The 27,023-nt window shown below is 49.5% G+C and overlaps 5 protein-coding genes across 5 annotated transcripts; 3 read left to right on the top strand and 2 right to left on the bottom strand.

Moving 5' to 3' along the window:
* Positions 1-10,463: 10,463 nt before the first annotated feature.
* On the top strand, positions 10,464-12,071 carry KRP23_11697 (uncharacterized protein; the record flags this gene model as incomplete). Its single annotated transcript, XM_067882268.1, has 1 exon — positions 10,464-12,071. The coding sequence occupies one exon, from the start codon at positions 10,464-10,466 to the stop codon at positions 12,069-12,071; it is 1,608 nt and encodes a 535-aa protein (XP_067740534.1).
* Positions 12,072-16,373: 4,302 nt separating this feature from the next.
* On the top strand, positions 16,374-18,634 carry KRP23_11696 (uncharacterized protein; the record flags this gene model as incomplete). The annotated part of the gene is made up of 4 exons (XM_067882267.1): positions 16,374-17,635; positions 17,700-17,953; positions 18,059-18,443; positions 18,523-18,634. The coding sequence occupies 4 exons, from the start codon at positions 16,374-16,376 to the stop codon at positions 18,632-18,634; spliced, it is 2,013 nt and encodes a 670-aa protein (XP_067740533.1).
* A 1,628-nt stretch (positions 18,635-20,262) lies between these two features.
* KRP23_11695 (uncharacterized protein) lies at positions 20,263-21,852 on the top strand (the record flags this gene model as incomplete). The annotated part of the gene is made up of 5 exons (XM_067882265.1): positions 20,263-20,271; positions 20,349-20,893; positions 20,976-21,223; positions 21,305-21,389; positions 21,462-21,852. 5 exons carry the CDS (start codon positions 20,263-20,265, stop codon positions 21,850-21,852), a joined length of 1,278 nt encoding a protein of 425 aa, XP_067740532.1.
* Positions 21,853-22,733: 881 nt separating this feature from the next.
* KRP23_11694 (Calmodulin-like protein) lies at positions 22,734-25,622 on the bottom strand (the record flags this gene model as incomplete). Its single annotated transcript, XM_067882264.1, has 1 exon — positions 22,734-25,622. The coding sequence occupies one exon, from the start codon at positions 25,620-25,622 to the stop codon at positions 22,734-22,736; it is 2,889 nt and encodes a 962-aa protein (XP_067740531.1).
* A 384-nt stretch (positions 25,623-26,006) lies between these two features.
* Positions 26,007-26,934, bottom strand: KRP23_11693 (Histidine protein methyltransferase 1-like protein; the record flags this gene model as incomplete). Its single annotated transcript, XM_067882263.1, has 2 exons — positions 26,007-26,210; positions 26,269-26,934. 2 exons carry the CDS (start codon positions 26,932-26,934, stop codon positions 26,007-26,009), a joined length of 870 nt encoding a protein of 289 aa, XP_067740530.1.
* Between the last annotated feature and the right edge of the window lie 89 nt (positions 26,935-27,023).

Below are 27,023 nucleotides of genomic sequence, written 5' to 3'. Positions count from 1 at the left end.
GTATCCCTTCCCATCAAATGAAGAGGAAGCAGCAAAATTGGTTAAAGATAAGAAACTTGATCCGCAGAGGCGCAAAAATCTTGATGATAATCTTCAAATATTAAATGAAGCAATACTGAATACGGGACATGATATCAGGCGACAAGGTACTGAAGCATATATAAAAAATACATTTGCAAAAGCTTCATGATGACTCTGAACGGGCTTATCAGGAATACGGCGAGGCTCAAAAGCGATATTATGAGGCTAAGAACGCTGTCAAGAGAAATAGCTCAAAATCAGCTCGATCGGCACTACAGGCAGCAAGATCAGCTATGAGAGCTACTAAAGCGGTATTCAACTCGAAGTCCACAGCTTATAGCGATGCGGTCAACGAAGACAGCGGGTTGAAGGGTTGTGGCCTAAGAGGAGCTGGTGTGGCCGTGTTGTCAGGCGTGGAAGAACCTACAATCTAAATGAGATTCAGGGCTTAGCTATGCCAAGTGCCTACGTATATCGTCAGCTTGGTAGCAAGTATATTCGTATTCCTGACCTCGATGCTAAGACTCTTGTGATTGTGCAACCAAATCGTCGAAAGTGCGGACCGAAGTGTCAGATCAGTGATAGTCTTCAAGGCATGATCAGAACTCTTGTGTATAAGCAGCATATTGATCAGCCAACGTATGATAAGCTCAGCGTCGACGATAAAAAAATGTTCAAGGAGATCCTTGCAATCACCAATCTCCAGTACAATTTCCACGATAAGCTTACGGATCCATTGGAAACCCTTCGTGCTGAGTATGAGAAGCTCAAAGGGGAGATTGAGTTAGGAAATGATAATCCAAGCATTATTAAACAGCTCAAGCCTCTCACGGTCGATATGTACAGCAATCGACTGATTGACGATAAGGAATTCAAGCAAATTATTACTCGACTACTATAAACACCATGTTCTTCTTCACCCCCCCCCCCATTATTTCCAGCTCAGCTGGTAGTTATGGTGATAACGCTGATAACAATGTCGCTGAACTCAAATCTATCATGAAGAATCTAATCATTCATGACCGACCTCAGAAGACTCAGGCTGCTGTGTGGGCAACTGATCTTGATAAGTCAATCCGGAAGGTGGATGCATCAACGCAAGCCGAGGGTGGCCGTATGTGGGCTTACCAGCCAAAGAAAAAAAAAAGACTGTGAAGACATTTGTTATTTGATCGAAGATCAAGTGGCGTTAGACACGCGATCAAGATCTCTTAGTCTTACTAATCTAAGAAATGCCATGACGCGTCAATTTATCTCGATATCCTCGATAAATGTTGATTTTTTATCGCTGATACTAACTTCAAGCAAGGCAGACTCCCCATCAGGAATTTTGGTAGGGAGAAACACACTATCACCGAGGACAATAATCTTATCAGCTTGGAGCATGGTTGGTCCAACGATTTGGTTAGGCTCATCAGTAGTTAAATTAGTTTTGAGCTCTTTACTTGGTAGGTAACCCATGTTGTATATAATTACTCAGAGATATTTTCTAGCAAGTCGTCAAGTTCCTTTCGCATTTTTTTCATGGTTATAAGGAGGAGAACGCTCAACCGACTGTAATCGACTGAGTATGAGAAATCTTTGAGATCAAAATCACCCTCAATTTCCATGCCCTCATCACGTACGACATTCACAAGCTGAGATAAGCCATGCTCAATACACTGCTGAGCGGAGAGACCAAATTGCTTTCCAACGCCATCATCATCTGATTTCATTTTATACTCGATCGGTTGAAGCTTGAGCACCCTCTCGCCTAGTTCTTCCTCTAACGGTTTAATATTAGCTTTCTTTCTAATATCACTCGTCGTAAAATAGCTGCCCGACGATACAAGGATACTATTGCTCGAACGGATGCTAATTCCGATACCTGTAGCTGGTCCAATTGTGAAAGTGGTTGATAAACGCGAAAGCTGACCATAGCCAGAACCGCCAGCATCAATGGTTTGGCTTACCGAACCTGAAACATCAAGAATTGCTACCGGCGAACTCGTCCCAATGCCGACTCTTCCAGCATTAGGTCCTGCGCAGATGGTCATTCGTGTTACATTGCCCGTACCTATCCTCATGTCGTTTGAAGTCAATGTGCCTATCCAAACAGCGTTAGTGGATGTAGCGCTTGAACCATTGCTCACTTCAACCTGATATTGGACGGGAGTAATGTTAGATCCGGAAAACGTGGCTATGCGTGTATAAGTCCCATCTAAATAATCCGCTCCCGATCCGGTGATACTAAAGTATTCATTTGTCGCTGTAGAATTAATGCCGAGCTCCGTTAGAGACCCTACTGACGTTATGTTTGATTGATTTCCATAAGCCAAAAAACCATTTATAGGCCCTGAACATGTGATATCTCCAGTTGTCCAAACGCTGGCTGCTGATAGAGCACCAATGCCTGAAATGGCTCCTGATGAATTAAGTACCAATGTCTTTGAATTGGATGCTGTCCCAGCGACAACTCCAGCATTAAAATTGATCTGAGACGCTGTTGCTGTAATGGTAGTTCCTCGTAGTTGTAGGGTTGTTGGATTTATGTTGAGTGTCGCTGCCGTTATCACTAGTTAGAATATCTACTTTCTGTAGCCTAACGAAAGCTTTAATTGCTGCCAATACAACCGATGCTGTTTTATTTTTTAAGTAGCTTAGCGTAGCCAGGGCGCGAATTGATATTGATGCATGTCAGTATTGGGCGCTTCTCCCAGAAACCGAGATCCATCTGCCACGAATTTGGGTTGTGCGACGTGATTTTAAAGCCATTGTATTTCTTATTCTGCTCCTGAAAACGCTGAATTTCCGATTGGGTAGAATACCAAGCCTTAACAGATTTAAATGTAATTTTCGGGTCTATCTGGATAGCCTTCTCATACAGAGGCCGGGCTGCGATAAAACCTGTTTTGGGGTCATAAGTAGAGTCTCGTCAGTAGATCTGCCATAATATATGTTACTGCTCATAAAAGAAATGGTTGACAAAGCTATAAGATCCTAAATATCTAGAGGGATGGTGCTAATCCCATCGTCTAAAACTTTTCTCTTATCGTAGTAGTAATTGAGAGCGGTTTTCCGCTGTGTATATGTAATGATTGACTTGGACTCTTTACTGATGCGAAAGCCTTTGTTAGTGCCTTGAAGAGTGATTCGGTCGTAAACCCGTGTCTCGAATCCATCTGGGTTGAGCACATCGTCATTGCGACCTCGACCCTGTTGAATACCCTTCGCGCTCACTTTTACCTTATACTCATGATCAGGGAGGTAGCAGATGTAGTTTTTGCTCGATAATGAAACCATCGCATCGCCAGATCACTCATCTTTGAACAAGCCAGGTGTGCGTCGATCAAATTTAGCTACCTCAGTGTTGTAGTCACGCAGAAACCACTCGTACTTGTGCTGCTTGAAGTGGTCACGTCGCTCAGGTTTGATGCAGCTCTGAAACGGGTTTTCACAGCTAAAAGCGATATAGGCACTACATGTATCAGTGTCCATTTCCTGGTACTGAAAGTTGCTACGGTCGAAATATGTATCAATGCAGTCGTAGTAGAACTGTAGCATTCTTAGTTTGGCTAGCTGATAAATAGCAATACTCAGATGGATAGGATTTTTGTTCTTAATTCTTCTTTTTTCATGGTAATCTCCGCAGCATCGTTCAGTTCATCGAGTCCATGGAACGTGAAGTGTTCGATCCGTGATTTAATTTTCTCACCATCTGACTCGCACTTGATCTCCTTATGCTTTGTCATATCCATGCCTGACCGACCAAACGAACTGTTGCCCACAAGTTTCATCATTTCTGCAATCATAGTCTTAGACTTATCAACGCCACCCTCTCGTCGTGCGCTTGATACAGCATCCATAAATGGAGAGAATGCCTTGTGAGAGCTAGACTTCATGAAGCTGTGGGTTTTGGTGACTTCCATACCGTGATCAAGATACCACTTAAGCAACGGAGCATAAACGAGAAATTTCTCGCCAAAGTAGCTGCCAATTAGTTTGCGAGCAGGCTTTGCGCGACCCGATTCTCGAGAAAGATTGTAGTCGTACATGTGTAAGCCAATGATGTTTTGGTCTTCACAATCGATAACAGTGTTCTTGAAAATGGGGGTCACCTCGCTGAAATACTCTTTCAAGTGCTCTGGTGTGCTAATATCACACTCAAGGAAGCCAAATATCTTGTCGTTCTTGATATCATCGACGATACCATCGTAAACCTCGACAGTAGTCAAACGCCCACATGGCATATCATTACCAAGTGCCCACAAGTACAGTGCATTAGCATCATATCCAATGATCTTTTTACATAACTTGCCATCTCTAATCTTGGTCTCGTTGCGCTTAGCGTAACAAAACGTACTACTCTCTTATACCATATGGCTATTATGTATTAGGAGTAGTACCACGCTAGAAAAAACTGCATCTGCGTGATGACCTCTTCGATGCCGACACAGGTACTACAGCTGCAGCCTCTAGGGTCTCCCTCACCACCGTTAAAGCAAATGTCAGGGTGCCCAAAGCAGCTCCTGATCGTGTACCGCATGCTCCTTGATAATTGATCTCAATCGGCATCCAGCCTCCCATTGTGTACAGGTAGAGGGAATCTCTGAATGCGGCTTCGCGCTTAGATTCAATTGCGCTCCTGACCTGTCATATCAAATAGTATAAAACAGACCAAGGTTATTAATTACGCGCGGTACTGGAAGTGAGAGCGGAATCTGTATTAATACTTACCAAGATTTGATTTAAAGCCTATGATTTAATTCATTTTTTGTGGTGATACCTAACTTTGGTATTTAGGTGACCTAAGGGTGATGCCGATAGAGTTGTACCTCGTTACAGCATTAATACTTGTTGACGCCACTTGTGGGTTGTGTGCTGGAGAAAGTGCTTTATAATTCCGTAAATTATGAGCCCAAATCTACGTGCGGGTGTTGTGTGCGATTCAAGAACTTCTAGTGCAACGTCATGGCGAACAACAACGCTGGAGGCGGTATCAACGCTGCGGCTGCCGGAGGTGCGCAACTTCGTAGCAGCACCAAAGCTCCGCTCTTTCTTGGGTCGTTCGAGCTGTACCGAGCCGAGTTGGAACTCTTTCTGGACGATCGAGAAGCATGGGACGTGGTGACCGGTGGTGCAACGCGACACGCTACGGACCAAGCCGAACAGACCCAGTTCAACAAACGCGACAGGTTGGCAAGAGCAGCAATACTCCGGGGGTTGCGCAGATGCATAACGAAAAGATGCAGCCGTTGGAGCGTGACAGGACCAAAATCAATGATGCGTCAATTCCCTACCGGGAACTGGTCGGCAAGTTGCAGTATTTGGTTACCTGTACGCGTCCGGATATTGCCAATGCAGTGCGGAGTCTCAGTCGTCATGCTGGAGCGTACACGAAAGAAAATTATGCAAGCGCCAGGCGCGTGTTGCAGTACCTACGCGGTACGAGATCTTTCGGTTTGGTCTACCGTAGATCGAAGGCAGTGCCACAGCAGCAGCTTCAGCTGCGAGCATTTAGTGATGCAGATCACGCGAATTGTCCGGACACAAGTAAGTCGGTGACAGGTTATGTTCTTCAACTGAACGGCTTCAGCTTTGGATTCAAAAACAAGAAGCAGAAAAGCGTCACGACGGATACGTGTAAGTCTGAATTGGCTGCAGCAAGTACTTGTGTGGAAGACCTGCTTTGGGCCCAAGATTTGCTCAAAGAAATAGGCATGAAGCCGTTGGTTCCCGAGCTGTACGGTGACAATCAGAGCACGTTGAAGGTGTGCGCGAATGTGGGCAATTATGAGGGTGTGAAGCGATTTGCAAAGTTAAGTCACAAGATCGCCGAGCTCGTTGAAAATCAAGAGCTGACCCTGAACTACATTCTTACAGCAGACAACATAGGTGATATGTTTACCAAGGCGCTCGGACCACTGCGATTTGCAATGCTGCGAGAGCTGCTTGGAGTCGAGGACGTAGTTGAAGCTACTGCGAATTCGGGCCTGTCAACGCGACGAATACGTGTTGAAGACCAGGATGCATGAGTTCCGGGGGAGTTTGAGAGTCTAGGACTGACAGAGTCACTCGTTCTCTCTCGTAGTCACTCATGTCCTGGCCGTGTTCTATGACAGATAGGAGTCGGCCTGCAACCCCTTTGGTTGGGTTGCAGGTCAAAGGGGTTTTTAGGCTGATGCTTTCCTCCTCGTGCACGGCACGTATAGAAGGCATGCATTGCAGGCATGAGCATTGAATTAATCACTTTGAATTTACTCTCTTGCAAGCAAGTGTCTCGTCTTCGGTTGTCCTCCTACTTCGCCACACACTCGCAGTGCTAAGCTGCTAGGTTATGTGCTGGTCGGTACATGTATTAATACTGCTATGAGTAGCATCTGTTCTTCCGATCGACGTGTTTTGTCAAAGAAGCAGGATCAACCGGAGGTTCTTCTTCTGTTCATCGATGGGAATGACGGCTCTTTGCTCTTGACAGTCCCGATGATGTCGCGGATGCCTTTGTCGGCGGTGCTGTGCTGCACTGCTGTCGGACTCTGCAGCGCAGAACCAAAACGCAAGATGGTTGTGACTACAGAGCGTTAGCCCCAAGGAGAGGTCGCAGCCGACACAGCACGAAATGTAGGAATTGATATTTCGCCTTGGAGATGAAGTTGTATGTATCTTGGTTGTAAGTATGGTTCGCGCGCTTGAAGTAACCCTGTCTTCAGAAAAAGCAGCTAAACTGATGACCGTCTGCCTGGTGTTGTGATGGTCTTCTATAATTGCTGCCAAGATCGCTACATGTAGGACCACGATGGGTATACGAATGTGAGCCGGCCTTCTGAGGGGAACAACTTCAAGAGAACAGTGGGCACACTACATAAATACAACGAAACAGTTAGTGATCTACTCTATGCTAACTCATAGTAATGCTACATACACCACGTACCACTTCGAGACTTCGGCGTAATCGACTCGCATGTACATTAGACTACGAACGCTGAATATCAGCTTTTCCACGTGGAATACATCCCTCCAAACGGAGTGCTCTACCATTGTCACAAGGGTATCGGAACACTGGTTCAATCTTGTCAGGCGAGCGACTGGTACGAGCGACCGGTTAGGAGTTAGCATCACCGTAGTGAAAAGCCACTGAATCCTGTCGACAAGCTCCTCGAAGGCACTCCGTTTTTCAACAGGACCATGCGTATTTCGCACGTGTTCTTCGTAACTGGTCACGTAGCTAAAATCCTTTTCCACGCGATCGATGTCTTCAAAATCTTCTTCACCGACAGCAGATAACGACATTCGTGCGGATAGCTTTGACTTCAGATCAGCTGTCCAGATAAAAGTAGATGCCGACATCTTGCTGTATGCTCCGCAAACAGACTTATAACGGTCATTCCACTCACACACCCGTGGAATGAAGTTATGGTTTCAATCTGAGTGACAAGTTTCCCAAGTTGTTTGTGAGAATGGGGATTCCAGCCCTCATACTGACCCTCCAGGAGTTCGGTTATGAAGAACATTATGGAGTCAAACTCGATCACAGAAAAGCTGTGATAGAACTCCCACCCGCCGTATTCCCCTAAGATCTGACCCACTTTAGTTTTCCTGTTGCTGGTCATACTTTGCATTCCTTCAAAAGGTGTTTGCAAATCTGCAGACAGACCTACAGTACCAATGCATGCGTTAGTAAACAATATAGTAGGAAACGTGAAAGACGCCACGCCATACTAGTGAAGGGTCCTCGTCTTGTCCGGATAAGCATCATGCAGCTGCTTCAGGGTTTCTAACATTTTCCATGCTGCATGTACTTCGGCATTGTTCACTAGGTTATACAGATTCGTGGCAGCAACAGCTATGAGCCATCGCATGTCTTCCAAATGCTGATTAGCCTGAACATAGTCGCGTCCAAGCCCTTCAAGTAGCACCCTTCCAGCTTCTGCAGTTGTAGACAGAAAGGTGTTCAAAAGCGATTCTTTCCTGTTCGAGCTGTGGCTTTCCTCAAGGTCAATCGCAGCATTCACCGCCATGCACACCGACGTCCCCAATACATTGTGGCAAGTTCCCTTAGCTCTTTTTCTTGAACAGACATCAGCATTCCGCGTTGCTTGGTTTTCCGGTAAAGACTCCACCGAAAGAGGAGCCATAGCAGCTTTCCGCTTCTTGGGCTTTCGTTGCAATAGACAACTGACTTCCGATGTCGCCTCTTTCTCTTTCACCGGAGCTGCCTCCAGATCTGCCGAGGAAATAGTGGTCGCTTCAGCTCCTCCATCAGTAGCTTCTCCGCCTCATTGTAGTAGGTTGTTGGGATGAAAGCCTCACGCAACTCTACAGTAGGGGGGAGCTTCTGGGATGATACAGTAGCGCCATCCCAGTCGCTAATAATACTCCCCCAGAGCTGGTAGGAACTATGTGCTAGGAGTAACTACTTTTACTTTTTCCTTGACAATACACTCGGCATAATCGTTTAGGGAGTGCCAGCTCCCCCAGTGTGTCTTCAAGCGAGACCTACTACACTCATTACGGTGACACCAGCCGCTCGTTTCATCGCTGAATTTCTTCCGTAGTAGTAAATGTCCCTTCCCCAGAACTTGTCGATGTCTCCTCAGTTGTTTCAACGATTTCACATGGAGACTCACTCTCCGTCGGTTCGTCCTTAATTGCCTCCGTTTCTTCCAGGTCCAATGACGGGATACTGAGTTTTGGTGCGGAGTCAGCATTGGCGTCTTCCACATTTCTAGTCTCAGTTTCGTGTTCTTGTCGACTCAAACGCCCATTTTCCCCTGAAGTGCCTACTTTTTGACCCAATGCATGCAGTTGCGATGCAATTTCACTGTTCACCGCTCGGAGCTGCTCCATATTTTAGATAATATCCGGGGATTCGTTCCCGAAATCGATCGGGGGCCTGCACGCGGTTCCAGAGGCCTCGATGACGCTCAAAGCGCGCGTTATCGTGTCGAGAGCAGGGTAGAGCTGCGTCGAGGCGCGCTGAATCTCTTCATGTAGCGCTGCGATGCACTAGACGCGCAGCTCGGCGGCGCTGAAGTGCGAGAGGATCACCTCCATTTTGGCTATTTTGCAAAAGCCTAATTACTTTTGGGGAAATTGATATCCGAGTAGAATACCAATTAAAAAAAAACGCAATCTGCGAGAGTTGACTCGGTGGTTTATCGCAGTCGGATGAGTAGGACGCAGAGGAGGTGGAAGTTAAGGGACGAGCAGATGGGAAACACGTTTCAGAGTGGAGCTTTGGAACTGCTGGTGGGAGGATGAAGATACAACAGTCAGAGGAAACTATTGCTGCTGATGAGGAAGAAACCCTACGGCCGATTGGAGAAGAGCAAGTGGAGCAGCCGGATATGGATGGGAATTCAATTACTGGTGAAGTGGTGGAAGTGCCAATCGTTTCTGGGGACGAAGAACAGAATGCATCAAATGTGAATGTCGTCAGGATGCTCACTCACTTGCTGTTATGCAGGGTACCTATTACTATTTTGAATTTATTTCTAAGCGAGAGTCGTCCAGAGCTCGTTTACCTTAGGGAACTCTAGTCCCGTTAGACGTCATGTTGGTCAGACGGGTGTATCTGCATGTGACGCGCGTTGGTGATTACTCGTCCGGTACTACTACGTGCAGTAGCACCTGGCATGCTGCTAATCAGTATCTGCTTCTGGTGCCGCTATTGTTTGAGGACGAGTTGTGCTGAGCACAGCGAAACAGTGCACAGCCGCATGTCTCGCACCAACAACAAACTGGCGGCGTGCAACGGAGCCGTTGGGATTAACTATAGCATGAAAAGCCCGAACGATAATAGCCTGATTTATGATTGAAGCAAGCGTAGAGCTCTTATGACAATGGTGTGATCCTAGCATCTGATGCAGTGTGAAATCAGCCGCAGTGTTCCAGTATTGTTGTGGCGTTTGTCCCGGCCCAGGGATTAACAAAGCACTACAAAAAACTCACTCTCCAATTTGCGGCACCGCAACTTCGACGTAAAGATGGAAGACAAAGACTTCGTCGACTTCTCCGAGTCCCGGCCAAAACTGAAGCCAAGCATGTCCCAAAGGGCCTTGACCTCCGTGAACAAAACTCTCCGACCGCCCGATGGCACACCACTCACGCGCTTTATTAAAATGATGCACCGCCTAGCAGTATTCGGCGTTGCAATTCTGTACGTCGAGATCTCGCTCCATTCTTTCTCCACGGCAATGTTAATTCTCCACGGTTCGGTCTCGCATGATTTACCTATCGAGACGCACACATCCAGTTTGATCACGGGCTATGCCGGTACCACGACGATCCAACAGAGTCCTCTGGTTCAAGAAGTACTCCAAGGATCAACAAGTCCACGCAATGACTCCTTGTACCTCGAGACGACTACTACGCAGTCTAATACCGGGTGTTCTGGGGTACCGGGTTTCAACGTCGAGGTTTACAGCAACGAATTTTTGCGCTTCATTTTTTCAAGACTTCAGATGCATGCTTCTCACAATCTGTCATACCTGACGGAACTTGAACTGGTAACGCCAGTGATCGACTGCACGTTCAGTCTTCTTACATCGGCAGATCGCACTTCTGCTCGCGTGTACTACCTCGCGCGTCAGCAAGGTAACTCAACGGACGTGGTTTTGCTCTCAACGTCGCTGTCTGTTCAGGACTACGAGGTGGACAAACAGTTCCAGAGGGGGCCTGCGCTGATACTTGTGGTCGCTGCTATCAACGACTTGCGCACTACGACTGTGGATCACCAAATCGCAATTGCGTTCAACTACCCGTACGTGGCAGAACCAATGTTTGCGTACTCAGAGTTGAGGGGCATCGACAGCGATAACTTCTGGCAGCTCGAAAGTCTGTCGAACCCACGCAACCAAGACCCCGCCAAGTCTGTTCGGATGGCTCGCCGCTTTGGACGGTACGTAAGTGACCCGACTGCGCAGTCAAACATTGAAATGGCCCATTGGGACCTGTCAACAGATCCGATCACCGAGCTGAGTAGCTGGAGATGGCACGGCCGGGCTGTACTCCACGACTCGTGGGCCTGGACGCATGCAATTCACGGCATCTTCGCGCTCAACGTGATCTTCAACCTGTTGATACTGATCTTCGTGATCTATCGGCGTGCGTGCATGGGCCACTTTTGGGTGGGGGACGCCTTCTCCACGATCTCCAATATGATGTTCTACAGAGGCTTGATCGTCCTGGTATGCAATCATCTGAACGGCTACTGGACGATCACGAAAATGTGCATCTCGATCGGAGACTCCATCGCAAGTCAGCATGCCATTTACTACCGTCCGGAGCTAGTGCATGCGGATCTACTGGCGGTGTTCATGAACGTGACAAGTGTGCTAACGTACCTGGGACGCGAACGCGTAGATCCACTGCTAGCATTTCTGACATTCGAGCTGAGCTGGTGGAATCGTGTGGGGCTGGCAAAATTATTCCCCGGGTTGAGAAAAGAGATCGCACGTTTCGCTGTGGCTGACGCGACAAATGGGCTACTGGCTGTGAGCTCTGGCCTGGCGATGCTCTCACCGATGGAGCTTATGACCGCGTATCCTGTTGAGGAGAGTCGGCGGTCTGTTGTCTTCTCAGCGGTGGCTTCGATCTTTAGTCCCATCGTGCTGATAGCCGCATACGTCGCACTACGAAAAGCGGTACGGTACGTGAAGTCCCCGCTGAGTGGAGATAACGACGCTTCTCGTCGACGGTCAAGCGCTTACACGGAAGAATCACAGCAGACCGACCTCACATCTTTCGAGACGGCAACGGGTGCAGCACTGAGCAAGCGTTTTGGCGTGCTCTCGAGCTATGACAATTATCTGGCATGCGAGAGCCAACTCACCGCCACAATTGATGCAGTCTACGGCAATGGATTCCTCGTTGTCAAGGGCAAATTCTTAATTGGTGCCCAAGATCTGCTTCCTGTGATCCTGATGAAGCTGACCCGCATCCGCTTCACCAACATTTTTGTGTATGAGATCACGGAGAAAAATTCTGTCAACGAGACAGCACGGCTCGTGTACCCAGCGACCATCTCGTGGAACGACTTGGGGCATCTCGACGTCACCCCTCTCACGTAGCTTTGTTCCAAACATAGTTAGTAAACCAACAGCGCCAGGGAAAACATATATCTTCTTCAACTGTAGCCATAGTTTTGGTTTAGTCAAATAGCTACTCGTTTGCCTGCACGTCCCAAGTGCAGAAATGGACACAATTCTCTCGCACTTCGGGGCTGACGAGCTGCGTGACAAGTGTACGGTGGCAATTCAAGAGGAAATCCAGAATTCTCACACTAAACTCGGACCCGCGCTCGATGCTTTGAGTAACGCGTTAGAAACTTCCCGGAAACTGCACAAAGCTTTGTTGCGTTGTCTCTAGACGTGGCACGGGCCTTGGAACAGCTTGCAGCTACGTCCAACGAGATGGATTTGTGAACTGAATCAAGAAACACGAAGCGACGGTGCTCCTCATCCGAAACAGAGAGCGAAGACATCCAAGAATTCGGATCAGGCGATGTAGTTGAGCAAGCGGCGAAGGCAGAAAACAATATTCCGGGGCCTGTGCATGGTGGTTCAAGGATACTACCTCATCGGCTTCAGTTGATTTGGAGGAGTGATGTAAATTACGTCAAAACGGAAGCCGTGAAGCAAGAATCCGTAGGTGATGATACAGCAGAATCGCTGGCTGAAGATGCGGGGTTGCTCGGAAGCAAAGAAAAGAAACAGCCCTGCAAATCGAGGTAAATTGTGAGAGACGCAATCGCACGCTTATACAACTGGGACGAACTGGGTCCGCAACATGATGCGAGTTATTTTGTACGCAAAACGGCAAGATGTCCCGATCGGCCATCATTTGGGTGGCTGGTGTAATTTCCGAGCTGCCAGGGCTCCCAGACGAATATTGCCACAAAGGATTTCTTGGCCAAGCGAGTATGGAGGATCGCTTCAACCACGTTTTAAGCTACGCGGAATGTGCATACTCTGTATGCTCTAATTCCGAAGCTGGAGATAACGTCCAAGTTTTGGGTATCGCATTGATCGACTACAAAAGCTTTTGGACAAGATAAGATAGCGGCGACAAGGAATAAAGTGTGGTGCCACTCGAACGGCTCCTTCAGCTCGACCGATGTTTCGATATGCTAGTATAATAGCACGGTCAATTTGGAGGGTTGTCTCCATGTGGAGAGAAGTTGATTGTGATTCGCAAAGTGGTGTTCAATAAACACTGTTCACCCGTAAAGACCTTGCAATGGTATCGAGAGGGGGGTTCTGTGCGTTATGACTATATAAGTACTGACACTTGCAAACGAGTCTTCACCTGTGTCCATGCAGAACACCCATGACACACACATGTCATATTTGGGGTCCTATTTTTGGTCTTATTTGGACTATTTTTCAAATAAAAGGCAACTCCCAATCGCCAGTCATTCGCGTTCATGGCAAATTGGACGCAGGCGCTGAATGTGCGCGCTCTAGCGCACGTGCCGCCCGGCATACTGCACCAGAGCTACAACGCCGTATTGCAAGAGGAATTTACAGCTTTAAATGACTGCGTAGACGCCGTGGCGGCCACTTTCGTCAAGTTACAGGAGGTTCGCGATGCCGTGGCGAAGCTGGAGCATAGTCACGGGGCCAGCGGAGGTCGCAGTGACAGTTTGTGGGCCATGATGGACGCTACAATGGGGATAAACCGAGAGTTGGAGAAGAAGGTGGTGGAGATTGGAACGGGGATGAAAGTCTGGCGATTGGAGAAGAAGCGGGCGAGAGAGGAAGACGTTGAGCCAAAGTCTCCGAAGGTCCAGCGTACGGCAAAACAAAATGGTGAACAGGATCGCGATGTTGCAGTCAAGGCAAATCGAGGTGTAGTGGCTGAGGTTAAAAGCTTCAATGATGATCAAATGGACAAAAGCAAGGATTTTGATAAATTGATGAATCGCGGTGCTGTCAGTGAGGCAGTCGCAGCGTCAGATTCAGAGTCGAGTTCTTCATCTGCGAGTGACAATGGTGAAGATGCGGTGGAAGGCAGTGAAGCAGCGTGGGAGGCGTTGATGACGAAGAGTGCTGGAGAGAAGACGTCTCCGTTTGAAAAGTCGAGAAAGGAAGGTTCAATTAAACACGTTACATCTGGTGCAGACAAAAGCAAGAAAACTGAAACACAACCGACTGGACAATCCGCCACCTACCTGAAGTTTATCGTGGAAGACGTTGACAACCTATCTCGGCCCGATCGAGCGTTAGTTATTGCAGAGGTGTTGGTAGCGTTGAAAGAGGCTGTGGAAGAAGATACCGATGGGACACAGCAGTCTGACGTGGCTAACTCGTTGAATATTCTAATCAGTTGGTGGGCAGAAGAAAGTGGAGATCAAATTCGCCATCTTGAATCTTATCGAGAGTATGCGACAGCGATAGAACTGTACGTGGATCGCCTTCCAAGATCGGCACAAAAATCTGAGCTCCGAAGGTATGGTCGCTCGAGGTTATGAAATGGTTCAAACAACTGACTCCCGGCTGTCCTAATCTTGAATCGTGTGGTTTTGCTCATTTGGGTTAGGCTCGGAGGCACCCTATCATCTGTGATCACGAGTCTCGGTAGACATTCGAAGCCCGCGATAAAAGCATCGAAAGTTGCGAAGGCAACTCAAGGCACTACGAATTCTTTTTATTTTGCGGCCATAATAAGGACCCTGTCCAACCTACCTTGCACTGAGCGGAAGCACTGGCTGCTTCGTGTGCTTGTTGCATTCAAGAAGGAAACAGCGTTGGTGGTTGATACTAGCCACAGAAGAAGCATATCGAAAGCTATTCACAAACTGTGTCGGATATTGTGTGACGGTCCTCGTGAACCACACCGACTGGTTCTGTATCGTATGCTTCTGAGAGCAGTACCACGGCATTTTTTGGATCAGATTTCGGATGAAGCTACAAGAGATTCTGTTGCCGGGTACGTATACGGTTATTGTATGAATTCGCTTGTATGTCCTTCTGCTAAACCAAATCGTGCACTGCTTTCGCTCACAGGGTAGTGGAGAGAATGTTGGAAGCAATTTCGGACCCGACAAGCAACAAAACCCGCGAGTTCTTAGCCGATATTCGTTCTCGCACTCGACTAGTGCTCCAGCAAGTGACGCAATGGCAGGGAGATCGCCGTGAGCTCGAACAACTGGTAATCGCGGTAGCATCGTTAGTGGGTCACGTGGCATTCGGGTGGTATCCCCAGCGAGAGACAACATTGCGCCAGTGTGTCCAGAAGCTAAAAAATGTTGTCAAGCGATCGTGTGGTGGCCTCATATCGAAGAAAACAAGCGATAGGTACTTAGGAACGATAGCGAGCTGGAAAATCGATGGCCATCCAGTAACAGTGAAAAGGCCTACAGGTACATGCTGATTGTGTGTCTGAATCGATTGCTACGAATTCTACCCTCAACGCACGTTTCGAATCTATTTCCAAAGACCTCACCAAGACCGTCAAAAGATTCACTTCAGACGTGCTTGCTTGGTGAATTTCAAGACAAGTTGTTTTTTGTTTTTGTTTTTATTGAGGGCAGTGTCGTCACTTATGAGGCTAGTACGATATGACTATCAACTAATGACAACAAAGACCGGACCCTCCAGGTGCGTCAATCATCGTCTGGTGGGTGGGGCATCTTAACATGCCTTCTTCGCATAAGGTTTCAAGACAAGTTCTACAAAGTACTCTGTGCAGTGTACTACAGCAATATCCTACATGTATGGACCTCAATCTAGCCCCTCCTTCCAGATCAATGGCGACGAAATCTTTACAGTCGCCGAGCCATCCGTTGCCCAAGTTGAGACTCAGTGTGCAGTGCTGCAAGTTCGCCCACTGTCTCAATGCTCTGATAAGTGCCACCAACGTCTCCTTTGAAATGTGCAAGGCCCCTATGACCTTAGCGGTAGATCATCTCGGATCTGCATGCAACAAGATCGGAGACTACATGAAGCTTGTCAGTAGGATCGAGAAAAGAGAGGTCAAGAAAATAACGATGTACGAAGCCAATCCCCGAGAAGTAAACTCGGACCAAGTACAACAGACATCCCATAGATGGCAGGCGTGGAAAAAATTCAGAGAAACAAATCAAACAAGCGATGAAAGAAACATTGACCCGGCTTATCTGAAGTCAAAGAAGCAAAACAGATGAAAGCCGAGGAACTCTGACAGACAGAGTGCACTCGCTCCGTAAACGGGGCTCGTACAAACAACACGATCGACCAGGCCACCTACTGAGGCTCTACAAGCTGGATGTACTGATACATATTATGCATAACCTTTATTTCAGCCTATCAACATGCTGAATACCCATATCAACCAATCAAAAGTCGTCATTCAGTACTACATTTCTCATTCTCACATTGGTCGTGGCAACGATGGATGTGATCCTGTCGCGCTTCACCGCGGCGGAACTGCGTGTGACGTGCCTGGCCGCCGTGGAAGACGAGCTTCAGCATGCCGAGACGCAACTGCAGCCGGCTCTGGACGCGCTGCGGCGGTCCCAGAGCGTCGTGCGCGCTTCCAGGGAGATGGTGAGGGCCCCTTTGGTGCTCGTGGACGAGTCTCCGCAGGTGGCGACGGCGCTGGAGCAGCTCGTGGCGGCGTGCAACGAAATGGGCACTTTAATTTGTGATTTGAGTCGAGAATTGAGCAGTGTCGGGACGTCAGACGCGTCTCCGTCCGCCACGGACGACGAGGATCAACAAGTAACAAATAATTTGTCCTCATTAAATAAGGACAAGGCGGAGCCCAAACGCAGCTCGGGGACAGAGAAAGTGGAGAGGAAAAAAGCTGCAAAAGAGACTGGGAGGGCTGTGGCTGCAGTGCAGAACACTAGTGCCAGAAGTAAAGCAGCAGTGAAAGCTACAGCTACTGTCATTGACCTGTCATTGTCTGATGAAGAGGAGGTGGTTAAAGAGGAGGGTGGGAAGAAGCCACAGAGTGCAATTAACATGTCGGTGAAGAACGAGACGCTGGATAAATCTAGGAAGGAAGCTGCTGATGTTGAGACACAAGAGAGTTTACGTCAGGCGACCGCGGACGAACTGGAATCGCTGGTATCACCGGCACCGGGTAGTGTTGGTTCTCCGGTGCCAGCCGAAGTGATGGAGCCGCCACCGGCTGAGATGGAGGATGAACAGAAAGAGGTGAAGGCTCGAGATGAACGACCAAGACGAAAAACGAAGAAGAGGAAGAGGAAAGCGCCGAGGGCTGTTGTGGCCCCGGTTGCGAAGCGAGTTGTGCCCCCGGTTGCGAAGCGAGTTGTGCCGGACGTTGTCGTTCAGTTACGAAAACAGGCTGAGATGGCTCCCAGTGGAAACGTGGGAGTTGCTGTGTGCACGGCACTGAATGCTGCCATCGCTCTAGAGAAGCATCAAAAGACCGACACAAAAGGTCCGTTCACAAAGTCTTTTGCTTCTGCAACTGCAGCGGCTGCACGGGTGCTTGTGGGCGTTCACACGAGTCACCCAGTCCAGGCTGAACGGCATCTAGAAGATATGCGACTGCTCATGTCTGTGGCAGCGATGAATTTCAAGTGTGAATTGAGTCGAGAAGAAGTTTATGTGGCGTGGCAGATGCTGAAAGAGATACAAAAGCTTCACGATATTTATCCTGCGAAGACGAAAGGCCTCCATCGGTACGATTTGATACTTATACGTGGGTGAATGAACTGTCGCTAAGTGTGTTACTTTTGGTTGCAGGAGTTGGCTTGAGCTTCGTAGGTATCTAGTGAAGGAGTATGAGGTGCCGGCCGATGTGGTGGGCGATTTAAAGACGCAGTTGCTGAGGATGCTGGTGGAGCTGCGCGGGTGGAAACCACATCATGAACTCCCCGTAAAGCCCTTCGACCAGAAAGTGAGCTTTATAAACGAGCTACTTGCGAGTCGATACGAGATGTGGGATCCGCGTACAGAACCGATTCTTGGACGTCTTGTTGGTACGATGGAAAGGATCTGTACGTTTGGAGAAGGCGATGCTTGGAACGATCGCTATGCCTTGATTTGTCGAGCGTGTAGTCAGATGTCTCGATCGACCTTCATTTGGACGTGTGATCTGGCAGGCGATATTACTGACAGTCTAATCAGGAGTGATGTACTGGAGCCAGGTTTTGAAGATGAAGATCGGGTGAAGGACGACATAGAGCGCGTCACGAGTTATGACGAACACGTGCGGCACCTGGTGGAGCCTGACTCAAAAAAGACCGCGTTTGATGAGCTTATTGACAGGCTGAGATGGATTTTCAATGCCGTGGCGATGACAAAAAATCAGTCTCTGTTGCCTCTAAATCGGCTCAAGCGTCTTAACGTGTGCATCACAACGCTTGTATATCTCTGTGACTATGGTGTGGCCCTCACCTTGGAGGGCTGTCTTCACTTGGAAAAGCTGCTACTAGTGATGCGTCAAGTAATGTACATTCGGATAGACTACGCAAAGTGCTCGAAGCGGTACGTTCCAGAGTGCACTGTGTGGCGACATCGCATTAGCAGCGAGCTAACCATGTTCTTTGTGTGCTGGTATGTACAGCGCAACAGATGCGTTGATAGAGTTGTTTCCGCCCAAGAAACGCCCACGGTTCGGATACCCAGAAGGATGCAGTCACTCTCTCTGGCGCGCGTTAAACATGAACGGTTCTTGAGTCAGTTCAATTTTCTCACAAGCACAGCTTTACTTGTTATGCGTAGAATTCGTTGTCAACGCCAGCTACATGACTGTGCAATGGTCAGCTGCACGCGTGCTACTTGGGGCTTACGATGCACTTAATCGTAAGCACTGTGCCAGTTGCGGACCTCGCCGTCGTCAGCAGATATGTCGGCCATGGACAGGAACAGGCCTCTGCGCTTGTCCATCGTTCGCAGGCCGAACGTGATTGATGTGTACTCGGGCGTGTGCTCCTCTCCCTGAGGTTGAAGAAGTTGGTCTCCATCTGGAATTCATCGAATGTCGACAATTTCACCGCGAACCTTACTGCTGAGGTCCGCACCATAGTCTTATTTTCCCAGCCCTCGGGATCCGTCAAGGCGGTGCGTGAGGTGGTCGCTAACAATTCAATTGTCGACGACTGCTATATCTTCCTCGCTCATTCGCAGGGTGACTCCATCTCCCGTGACGTGATCGAGGTGGATGACCACGGTGTGCAGAACGGCATCTTCGTCAATCCCGACGACGCCGATCTGATTGGTTCTCCTCGAACGAGCTCTCAGCAGGTATCCCTGTCGCGTGATTAACAACTACTTCATCGAGGAGGAGCGCGACAGCGTTCAGTTCGGTATCGAGAGCCACGGCCTCTAATACGAGTTCTTCAGCAGCTGGGGCTTCTCCGACGACTTCGTCCCAGTCATGAACAATGTGAACACATGCATCCCGGACGACGACCGACGCCGTGCAAGACCAACTTCATCAGGCTCGAGAGTCTGCTTCTTCACCTCCCTCGAAAACGGAGCTGTACTCCGGACAGGCCTTGGTGGGGAGGTTGGACTTGTCCGTGGTCTGCAACTGCGTTCTGGATCGAAGCAGCGCACGCCATGAGCAAAAGGAGGGTGGATCCAGGTTTATGCTCGTGTTCGCTTCAGCTTTGTTGGCGATTCTTCAGCCGTGCTCTAGGTAAACAAGTACACACGCGCTTCGTAGCGGCAGGAGGTTGGCATAGTATGCACAGACTCAGCCAGGTTCGTGATCAAACACTTCAGGTCGCCACGTGAACAGTTTCCGATCGGATCAACAGCATTGTACATGACTGTCCATGCAATATACTTCGATGTATAAGTTATCTCTTGGGGAGTGTACTTGAGCTTCAGCACGTTTTGCTTTGGTGAGATGAAGAATTGAGCAACAAGTTGGTCTTGGATTTTCAGCATGACGGATTTTCGCTTCCAATTTTCGAAATTGGCATACGTATTTCGGGAAATTAATGTAGCCATTTTTTACATGTAGGGTTACACTCTCGTCCATCCGAATCACTGACCAACAATGGCGTCGGTCGTCGATACACTGGCGCTGTACGAGCGCGTCCTGGCGCTCATCAAACCCCGGGAACTGCATCGCAGCTGCAACGACGTTCTGCACGATGAAATCTGCGCTGTGCAAAAATCCGTAGACGACGTCGTTGCGATTTTCGCCAAAGTGGCAGAAGTGCGCGAGGCTGTGAACCAACTGGAACAGGGCAAACCGTCGACTGGGCGCAGTGCGAGTCTAATGGAGGTGATGGAGAGCACAATGGAGCTACAACGGGAATTGGGGGAGCAATTGAGTCAGATCGCGACGGGCATGAAAGTGGTGAGTCCATGTGTGGAAAGATGGGACTTGGTCAACTTTGAGAGTGACAATTGTGTGTTGTGGATTGAATATTGTAGCAGACTGCTGATGCTGAGAAGGAGGAGAGAGTTCAAGAGAAGAGGAAACGGAGAGACGAGGTGATGGAGGAGACTGAGTCTTCTTCGTCGAGTGACTCGTCGTCTTCAAAAAGTGAAGAAGAAGAGCCTAAGGAGAAGAAACAGAAAAGAGAGAAGGTGGATGAGCTGGAGCGAGTGAAGGCGCATGGTGCTATGGAAGCTAAGACGGATACTAAGATGAGTGCGGACTTGCACGTCGCGCACGAGTGCTTGACGGCGATAACGGAAGTGAGGACGATCAACAAGCAGATCCACTTCGATATGCAGGACAAGTGGAATAGGGCGGTATTTGACATTAAGCGAATCCTCAAGCGCCAAGCGGAATTCGACGCCCATACGACAGACGATGCAGCAGCTGATGTGACTGCTCGCGCGCTAGAAGCTGCTGCTTTGGTTTTCAAGAAGGTGGAGATGACGGGTGAACATACGAAGGAACTGCAGAGTCTTACCGCTACGCTGACATATGCGTGCTCCAAGAACGAGCTGCTAAGGATTTACTTCCACCGGTAAGGCGTGGACGTAGATCGCGTCGACACAAGACTCTTCCTGACTATTGTGTTTTGGGTGTGTGTACGTGTGTATGGGCAGCGTTCGGGCGCAGCTGGAGAGCGTCGAGATGGAAATTCGTCGATCCATGACGAAAGACACAGAGGACTCTGGCAGTAAGAAGACTGCATTCGCGGGTAGTAAGACGCAGAGCAAGTCGCTGGGACAGCAGCTTGGGACTTATCGAGAACTGATCATCAGAATGCGGTCGGTGCCAAAACGTGAAAAGTCAAAGTTCATTCTTGAGGCACTTGGCGTGATGCAGCAAGTGATGATCGATGATTCTACTTGTGAGTGTCAGGGAGATATTCGTCGTTCTATCGAGCACGTGAGGAATTGGATTGGCGAGGTTCCACTTCGGGGTGATTTAGCCGAGGAATATATCCGCTTTGCAAACACAGTTACTGCTTACAGCAAAAGGCTGGACGGCAAGAATAATCAGGGCGGATGGCAAAGGTACGCGTGTATATCTGAATTGTTCATCCATCGTTTATTAAAAAACAAAAACTTACATGCATTTGCTTGCAGTCTTGCTACAAGTTTAGTCGCACTGCTTAACGAAAAGAGGGGGCTGTCCGTAGCGAAGACTTCCCGCTCTCCTCCGTTGACCTACCGCTCTCCTCCGTTGATTTCCAAAGCGACAAGTGAAATGAAGGGCCGCCTCGCATCGATTCTGACTCAAGTGGAGCAGTGGCAGGATGGTATCTTCTCGATGGATCAAGTAGACAAAGTGATGAAGACACTCGGCGTCGTAATGGCCTACAAGTCGAAGGAGTGGAATCCTCCAGCAGACTCGGCCGCCCGCACCTGTGTGGAAAAGTTAAAGGCCTGCATCCGAATGATCAAAAAGCAAGCGCACCGCGACAAACGGCTGAAGACTGTGAAGAAGTGGAAGTGCAGCATCAACAAGTATCGGTGATTGTGCACTGCATGGATGCATTCAGTCTTGAAAATAGAGCATTGGTTTTTAACGACGGGAAGATCGGTTCAAACAAAACGCAAGTAAGTGTTTCATACTTTCATTTGTGCTCAGCCACACACCTGTCAATGAACTCATTTGTGAAGTATGAAGCGCAGTAAGGGAGCTACGAACTGATCCAGCAAAGTTTAGAGGAACTGGACTGCGTGGTGGCTCGTCAGCAAACGCAGTAAGTGAAATGGCAGCCCAAGCAGTTGACCTTCCGTGGGAAGCAAGGAACAAGTAGGACATTCACCGATTGCCAGCAGACACGCTATTCCCTGCGAACTAACGTGGCATGTTGTGGTCGTGAACAACTGCTGTGCGCCGTCCTGCTGCCGCAATGACACTGTATCCGACATGTTGGGACCCAGAGGGAGCAGTGGTTTGGTTGCGAATTTGCAAGTAAGTTTTGGGAATATCTGAAAGTGCTTTGCAATGTTCGCGGAGAGCTCGCGAACTATCAGCCCCGTGACTCAACGCCTCAGGATTGTGCACTGCAACTCGCAGCTTTTCGAGAAGTAAATACTTGAGGAATTTGGGAGAAGCGAATGAGGTACCAGTAGCATTTATTATGTTTGCTTCTCTTCTGTCTGTCTAGCTAAGCAATCCGATTTATCTGTGTTGACTCCTGCTCGTTGTCGCCATGTGTTTCGATCATCGGTGGTGCATTTCGGCGCTGTGTGTGTTTTCAGTTCTGGGGTTCTTGATGCGTGCTGCTGATTAGTTATACGACGAATGCACATAGCCTTCAGAATTGTCGGGACTTGAGTTTACATCCCAAACTGAACGGGTCAGGTTTTATTGGTGTCTTTGATGTGCGTGGGGCTTTCAGTGCTTCATTACCGGCGTGCCACACTCACGCGCCTAGCACTCTTTGACGAGCTCGATTCCGGACCCTTTCCAGCTGCTTGCATGTATCGCTTGATCAACAGGACGTGATTCCGTTGTGGCATGTGTTTGGCTGTTCCAACAGCACTACTTGCAGTGCTGGTGACGCTTTCAGCTGGGCGAACCGACACTTGACTTGCGGTCGTACTGCTGTGGTGGCGGTGGCCACTTGACTTCCCATGCTTTCGCCGGTGTCGTGACAGCGTTTTTGCTCGGGATAGATCCAATGATGCTGTAGACGCTCCGTCATCCTCGATGATTTCATCGTCTTCATACTCAATTGCAGGCTCCTCTGCTTTCAGTGGTTGTTTTCTTGGGGTTACAGGACGGCTTTTGTGATGAGGCGAGAGTGACGAGGCTGCCATGTCACGCGGAGACATTGGGCGAGTAGGAGACGTCACGCGAGGAGATGTTGGCGGCGTAGCCTGTACTGGGTGCGCTTGCTGCACTTCGCTGGGCCGACTAACCGTAGCTGTTCGAAGTTTGCGAGGGCTACAAGCATCTTGTGGGCTCGTAGGCGAAAACGACGTAGTTCTGCTACCGGTTCGGGGACTGGGTAGATGTTGGGAACTGCGTTCAGTGGGGGCAGCAGTCGGAGGGCGAGATGTGCGAGCGTGTCGAGGTGTAGTCGGTCGAGTAGCTTCTTCAGTTGTCGAGGATGTCGATGGACGATACGACTTGCTGCTGCTTCCCGCATCGGAAGTACCAAAGGATGGCATCGTCCCTTGCTGCATATCCTCAAATGTGTGCGAAACGTAGTGACCTCGTGTAAATCGGTGCGACTCGATAAACTTCGGGAGCATGATCAGTCCGTTCTTCGATCGTTTTACGTATTCCAGCTTCTGTCGTTGTCGCTCCTTTTTGAACTTTTCGGAGTGAGACCAGTGGTCGCCGTCGTGAGTGTAGTCGGGTGGTAAAATTTTTAGACAAAACTCCTGCAAATCCAGGTCGTTGCTGTTATCCGTGTCGTACCGCTTGAAGAGGCCCAAACACTGCGCAGGAGTCAGTCGAAAGCCGAGAGCAAGCAATCGCTCTCGAAACTCGTCCATGGTTACGTGGCTAGCCTTCTTAAAAATCTTGTAGGCTTGGCGGAACGTATCCGAGCTACGCGACGTTGCTTGCTGGATCTTGTCCCGAATGCGCGTTTCAATTTCATCTAAAGTCCAGCTTTCCATCTCGATCTCGGTCATGTACTGGTCAGGATTTGCCATCGCCATTGCTTTCTTGTTCTGAGCTTCAATTCTGTGCAGCTCGTCAGCTGCCGCAACCCACGAGATCCCAATGTAGTCGGGAGGTAGCACGCCATGAATGAACTCGTTTAGGTCAATATCTCCGCTCCCATCTTTATCAAAGCGACGAAACAAAATGTCGGACTGAACGCGAGTCAGGGCCAATCCTATCGCCTCCAATGATGAGTGAAACTCGTGCGGCTTAATCCCATTGACCTTCTTGAAAATACGAAACGCTTGTCGGAAGCAGTCCGATGATCGGGATGTGCGTTGCTCAATCTTTTCGCGCAACATCCGCTCAATATCAGCAATTGTCCACGATTCTTGAACTGACTGTACTGCCATCGAGTACAGTTTGCGTCGCGAATCGTCAACTTTTTGCCGGTCCTTCACTGACAGCCAGAATGAAGTAGAATAGTCGTCAAGCATCACGCCTTGGACAAACTTGTTCACGTCCAGATCGCCAGTCTTATCGAAGTCAAATGTAACAAATAAATCCTGCAGCTGCTTCTCTGACATCTTCATCCCGAGCCTTCTCATGGCAACGTTGAGGTCGTGAAGAGAGATTCCCGAAGGCTTGCCGAACAACATGAAGGCTTGCTGGAACCGATCTGTTTCTTCTGATAGTTGGTCCATTCTTTCCCGTACCATTGCAACAAGCTGCTTAGTCGAGAGACGCGACTCCTGGCCAGATTCGCCCTGATTGTTTCTGAGAGATGTTGCGCTGCCTGGTCTAGAGTCCGGCTTGCGAAAGAGTGTTGTAGCGAACTCAATTGTATCAATCACCCCGTCCCTATCCTTGTCGAACCGGACAAAAAGTTCTCGGCACTTCGGAGGGGACAAATGAATCTGCAGCATTCCCAAGTGGTGGTGGAAATCCGCAAACGTGATAACTTCCGCATTTGTAAAGAACCGGAAGGCCTCGCTAACCAGATTTGCACTGCGTGGCATCTTTTCCTCAAGTTTCCATGCAATGCATTTCTCAAGTTCATCCAGCGCCATGTACTCGTGCAGTGGAGGCGATTTCTTGGGGCCTGGAACCGCGGGACCAGCTTGATTATTTGCATCACTAGCTCGAGGTAATCTGAGTCCGGAGAGGTCTCTTTTAATGGAGATCTTGGTGGACGCCTCCGATCGTGGTGCTTGCGAAGGCTCGTCAGCAGAGAAAAAGGTTTCTGGTAGGAAAATTCGTTGCGCGAAAGTGGGGAAGTCGATCTCGCCCAGATCTTCCTGGTCGATGCGGCTAAAGAGTTCAGTGCAGAGTCGCGGTGTTACCCGTAGACCAATCCGTACAACTTTGTTTTGGAAGCATTCCGGCGTAATGGAGTTGGTCGTCGTGAAGAAACGGAAGGCCTGTCGTGAGTAGTTTTCGTACGCACTTGAGCTCGGGATGCTTTGGTCGACCGTGCAGAACATGGCGTGAATAGCTTTGCGAAGCTCCTTAATCAGTGCATCAACCGATGTGATCTTGGGCACCATGGCTGGGTGCATGGTTGCATCTGGATTGAGTGGCATCCTACCAGCAGGACGGGTCGGGCGACTAGGCCCCGCGTTACCGGGACCATAGCCAGCACCGCTCAGCACCAGGCTGCCCACAGGAGGCCCCTCCATGTTGCCGCGATGAGACTGTTGCCGAGTGCTCCAAATTCGTCGAGCGCGATGGACACAACGATCAGGTCTCGCTGCGTCGCCTTCCTTTGCCAAAATTGCACACGCCAGGCAGAGAAACGGTCGCGCCCACTGCCAGAGATACCCAGGCCAAGTGTCGGGCATTTATAGGCACGCTCCTCTGGTAGTGAAGACGTCGACCATCGATATATTTAGTCAGCAAGGATGAAACGCGACGGCCACTAGCGCAGATGCATGCCACGTCAACAACCTGGTTCGGTCTCGTCGGTGAGCGTTGATCAGAAACTCTGCTGGCATCCAAGTATCTTGCTGCATTCAATCACGCTGGAATCTTGGTCCACAACCGTTTTCTAGAAAGCCCACAGTCTAGGCCGCATAAGTGAGCTGCACAATCTCGCGAATGTTGGACTTACAGTCGCGCTCTTCCCACACGGTTTCGGCTCGGAAAACCCCATCGGCTTGCACGAGGCCAACAAAGTGCTGCACGCTTCCTCCAGTGCCGAAATAGTACTTCTTCGCAGCTACCAACGCTCTCGCATTTGGAGCGCGGCGCAAATGCCGCTTGATGGTCTGCAGCATTAAAGCATCAGTCTTGTATAAACACAACAAGAAAAAGGAAATAAATCACCTGGTACAATTCCACCGCCACGGCCTCCGTGTAGATGGTCTCGGCCGTGAGGATCAAGTCGAACTGCATCTGCTCCTCACTCTGCTGCTCTACGTCCTGCATGAACCGCGTGACGCTCGTCCAGGCGCCGGCGTAGAACGCCGCCTTGCTGTCCAGCTGCTGGACGTTTCTCAGCACATTGGGGCACGTCGTGAGCTCCAGCACCTCCTTGTTGTAGTCGCTGAAGACCACGCGCTGGGCGCCTCGTTGCAGCGCGTGGATCCCCGGCAGTCCGTGGCCGCAGCCGAGTTCCAGCACGGCCGAAGGCATCTGGGCGCCCGATTGGCGCAGCTGCGTCTCCACGAAGGCTACGAGGTCCACAGCGCATTCCCAGAGCTTGAAACCTCCTTCGTACACGCCTGTCTGCACGTCGGAAGTGGTCAAGATGGAGCTGATGGCCCCTGTACGCGCCAGGAAGCCCGCGTCCGTCGTATTGACGATCTCGAACGTCATGTCGCCCACTTGCACGGCGGAAAAGGCGGCGGACGAATGGGTTTTGGGGGAGAAGAAGAAGCGCTCGCCATTGCGCAGAGGCGTAGCAGCACTGGAAGATGCGGTGAGGGGCGTGGAAGGCGCCGAGGACGCCGGCGCGGCGCCGTCCAGCGCGAAGTTGAACGAGAAGGACATGGCTTCACAATAATGCAGGAGTGATGGCTGGTGTCGTTTGATGTGGCGTACACCACTTGGTTCACACTATGTTGGGATCTGGTCAGTTA

The sequence above is a fragment of the Phytophthora ramorum genome (genome assembly GCF_020800215.1).
Source record: "Phytophthora ramorum isolate Pr-102 chromosome Unknown Phyram_PR-102_s0012, whole genome shotgun sequence".
Classification (NCBI taxonomy): domain Eukaryota; phylum Oomycota; class Peronosporomycetes; order Peronosporales; family Peronosporaceae; genus Phytophthora; species Phytophthora ramorum.
This window is presented reverse-complemented; position numbering and strand designations above follow the sequence as displayed.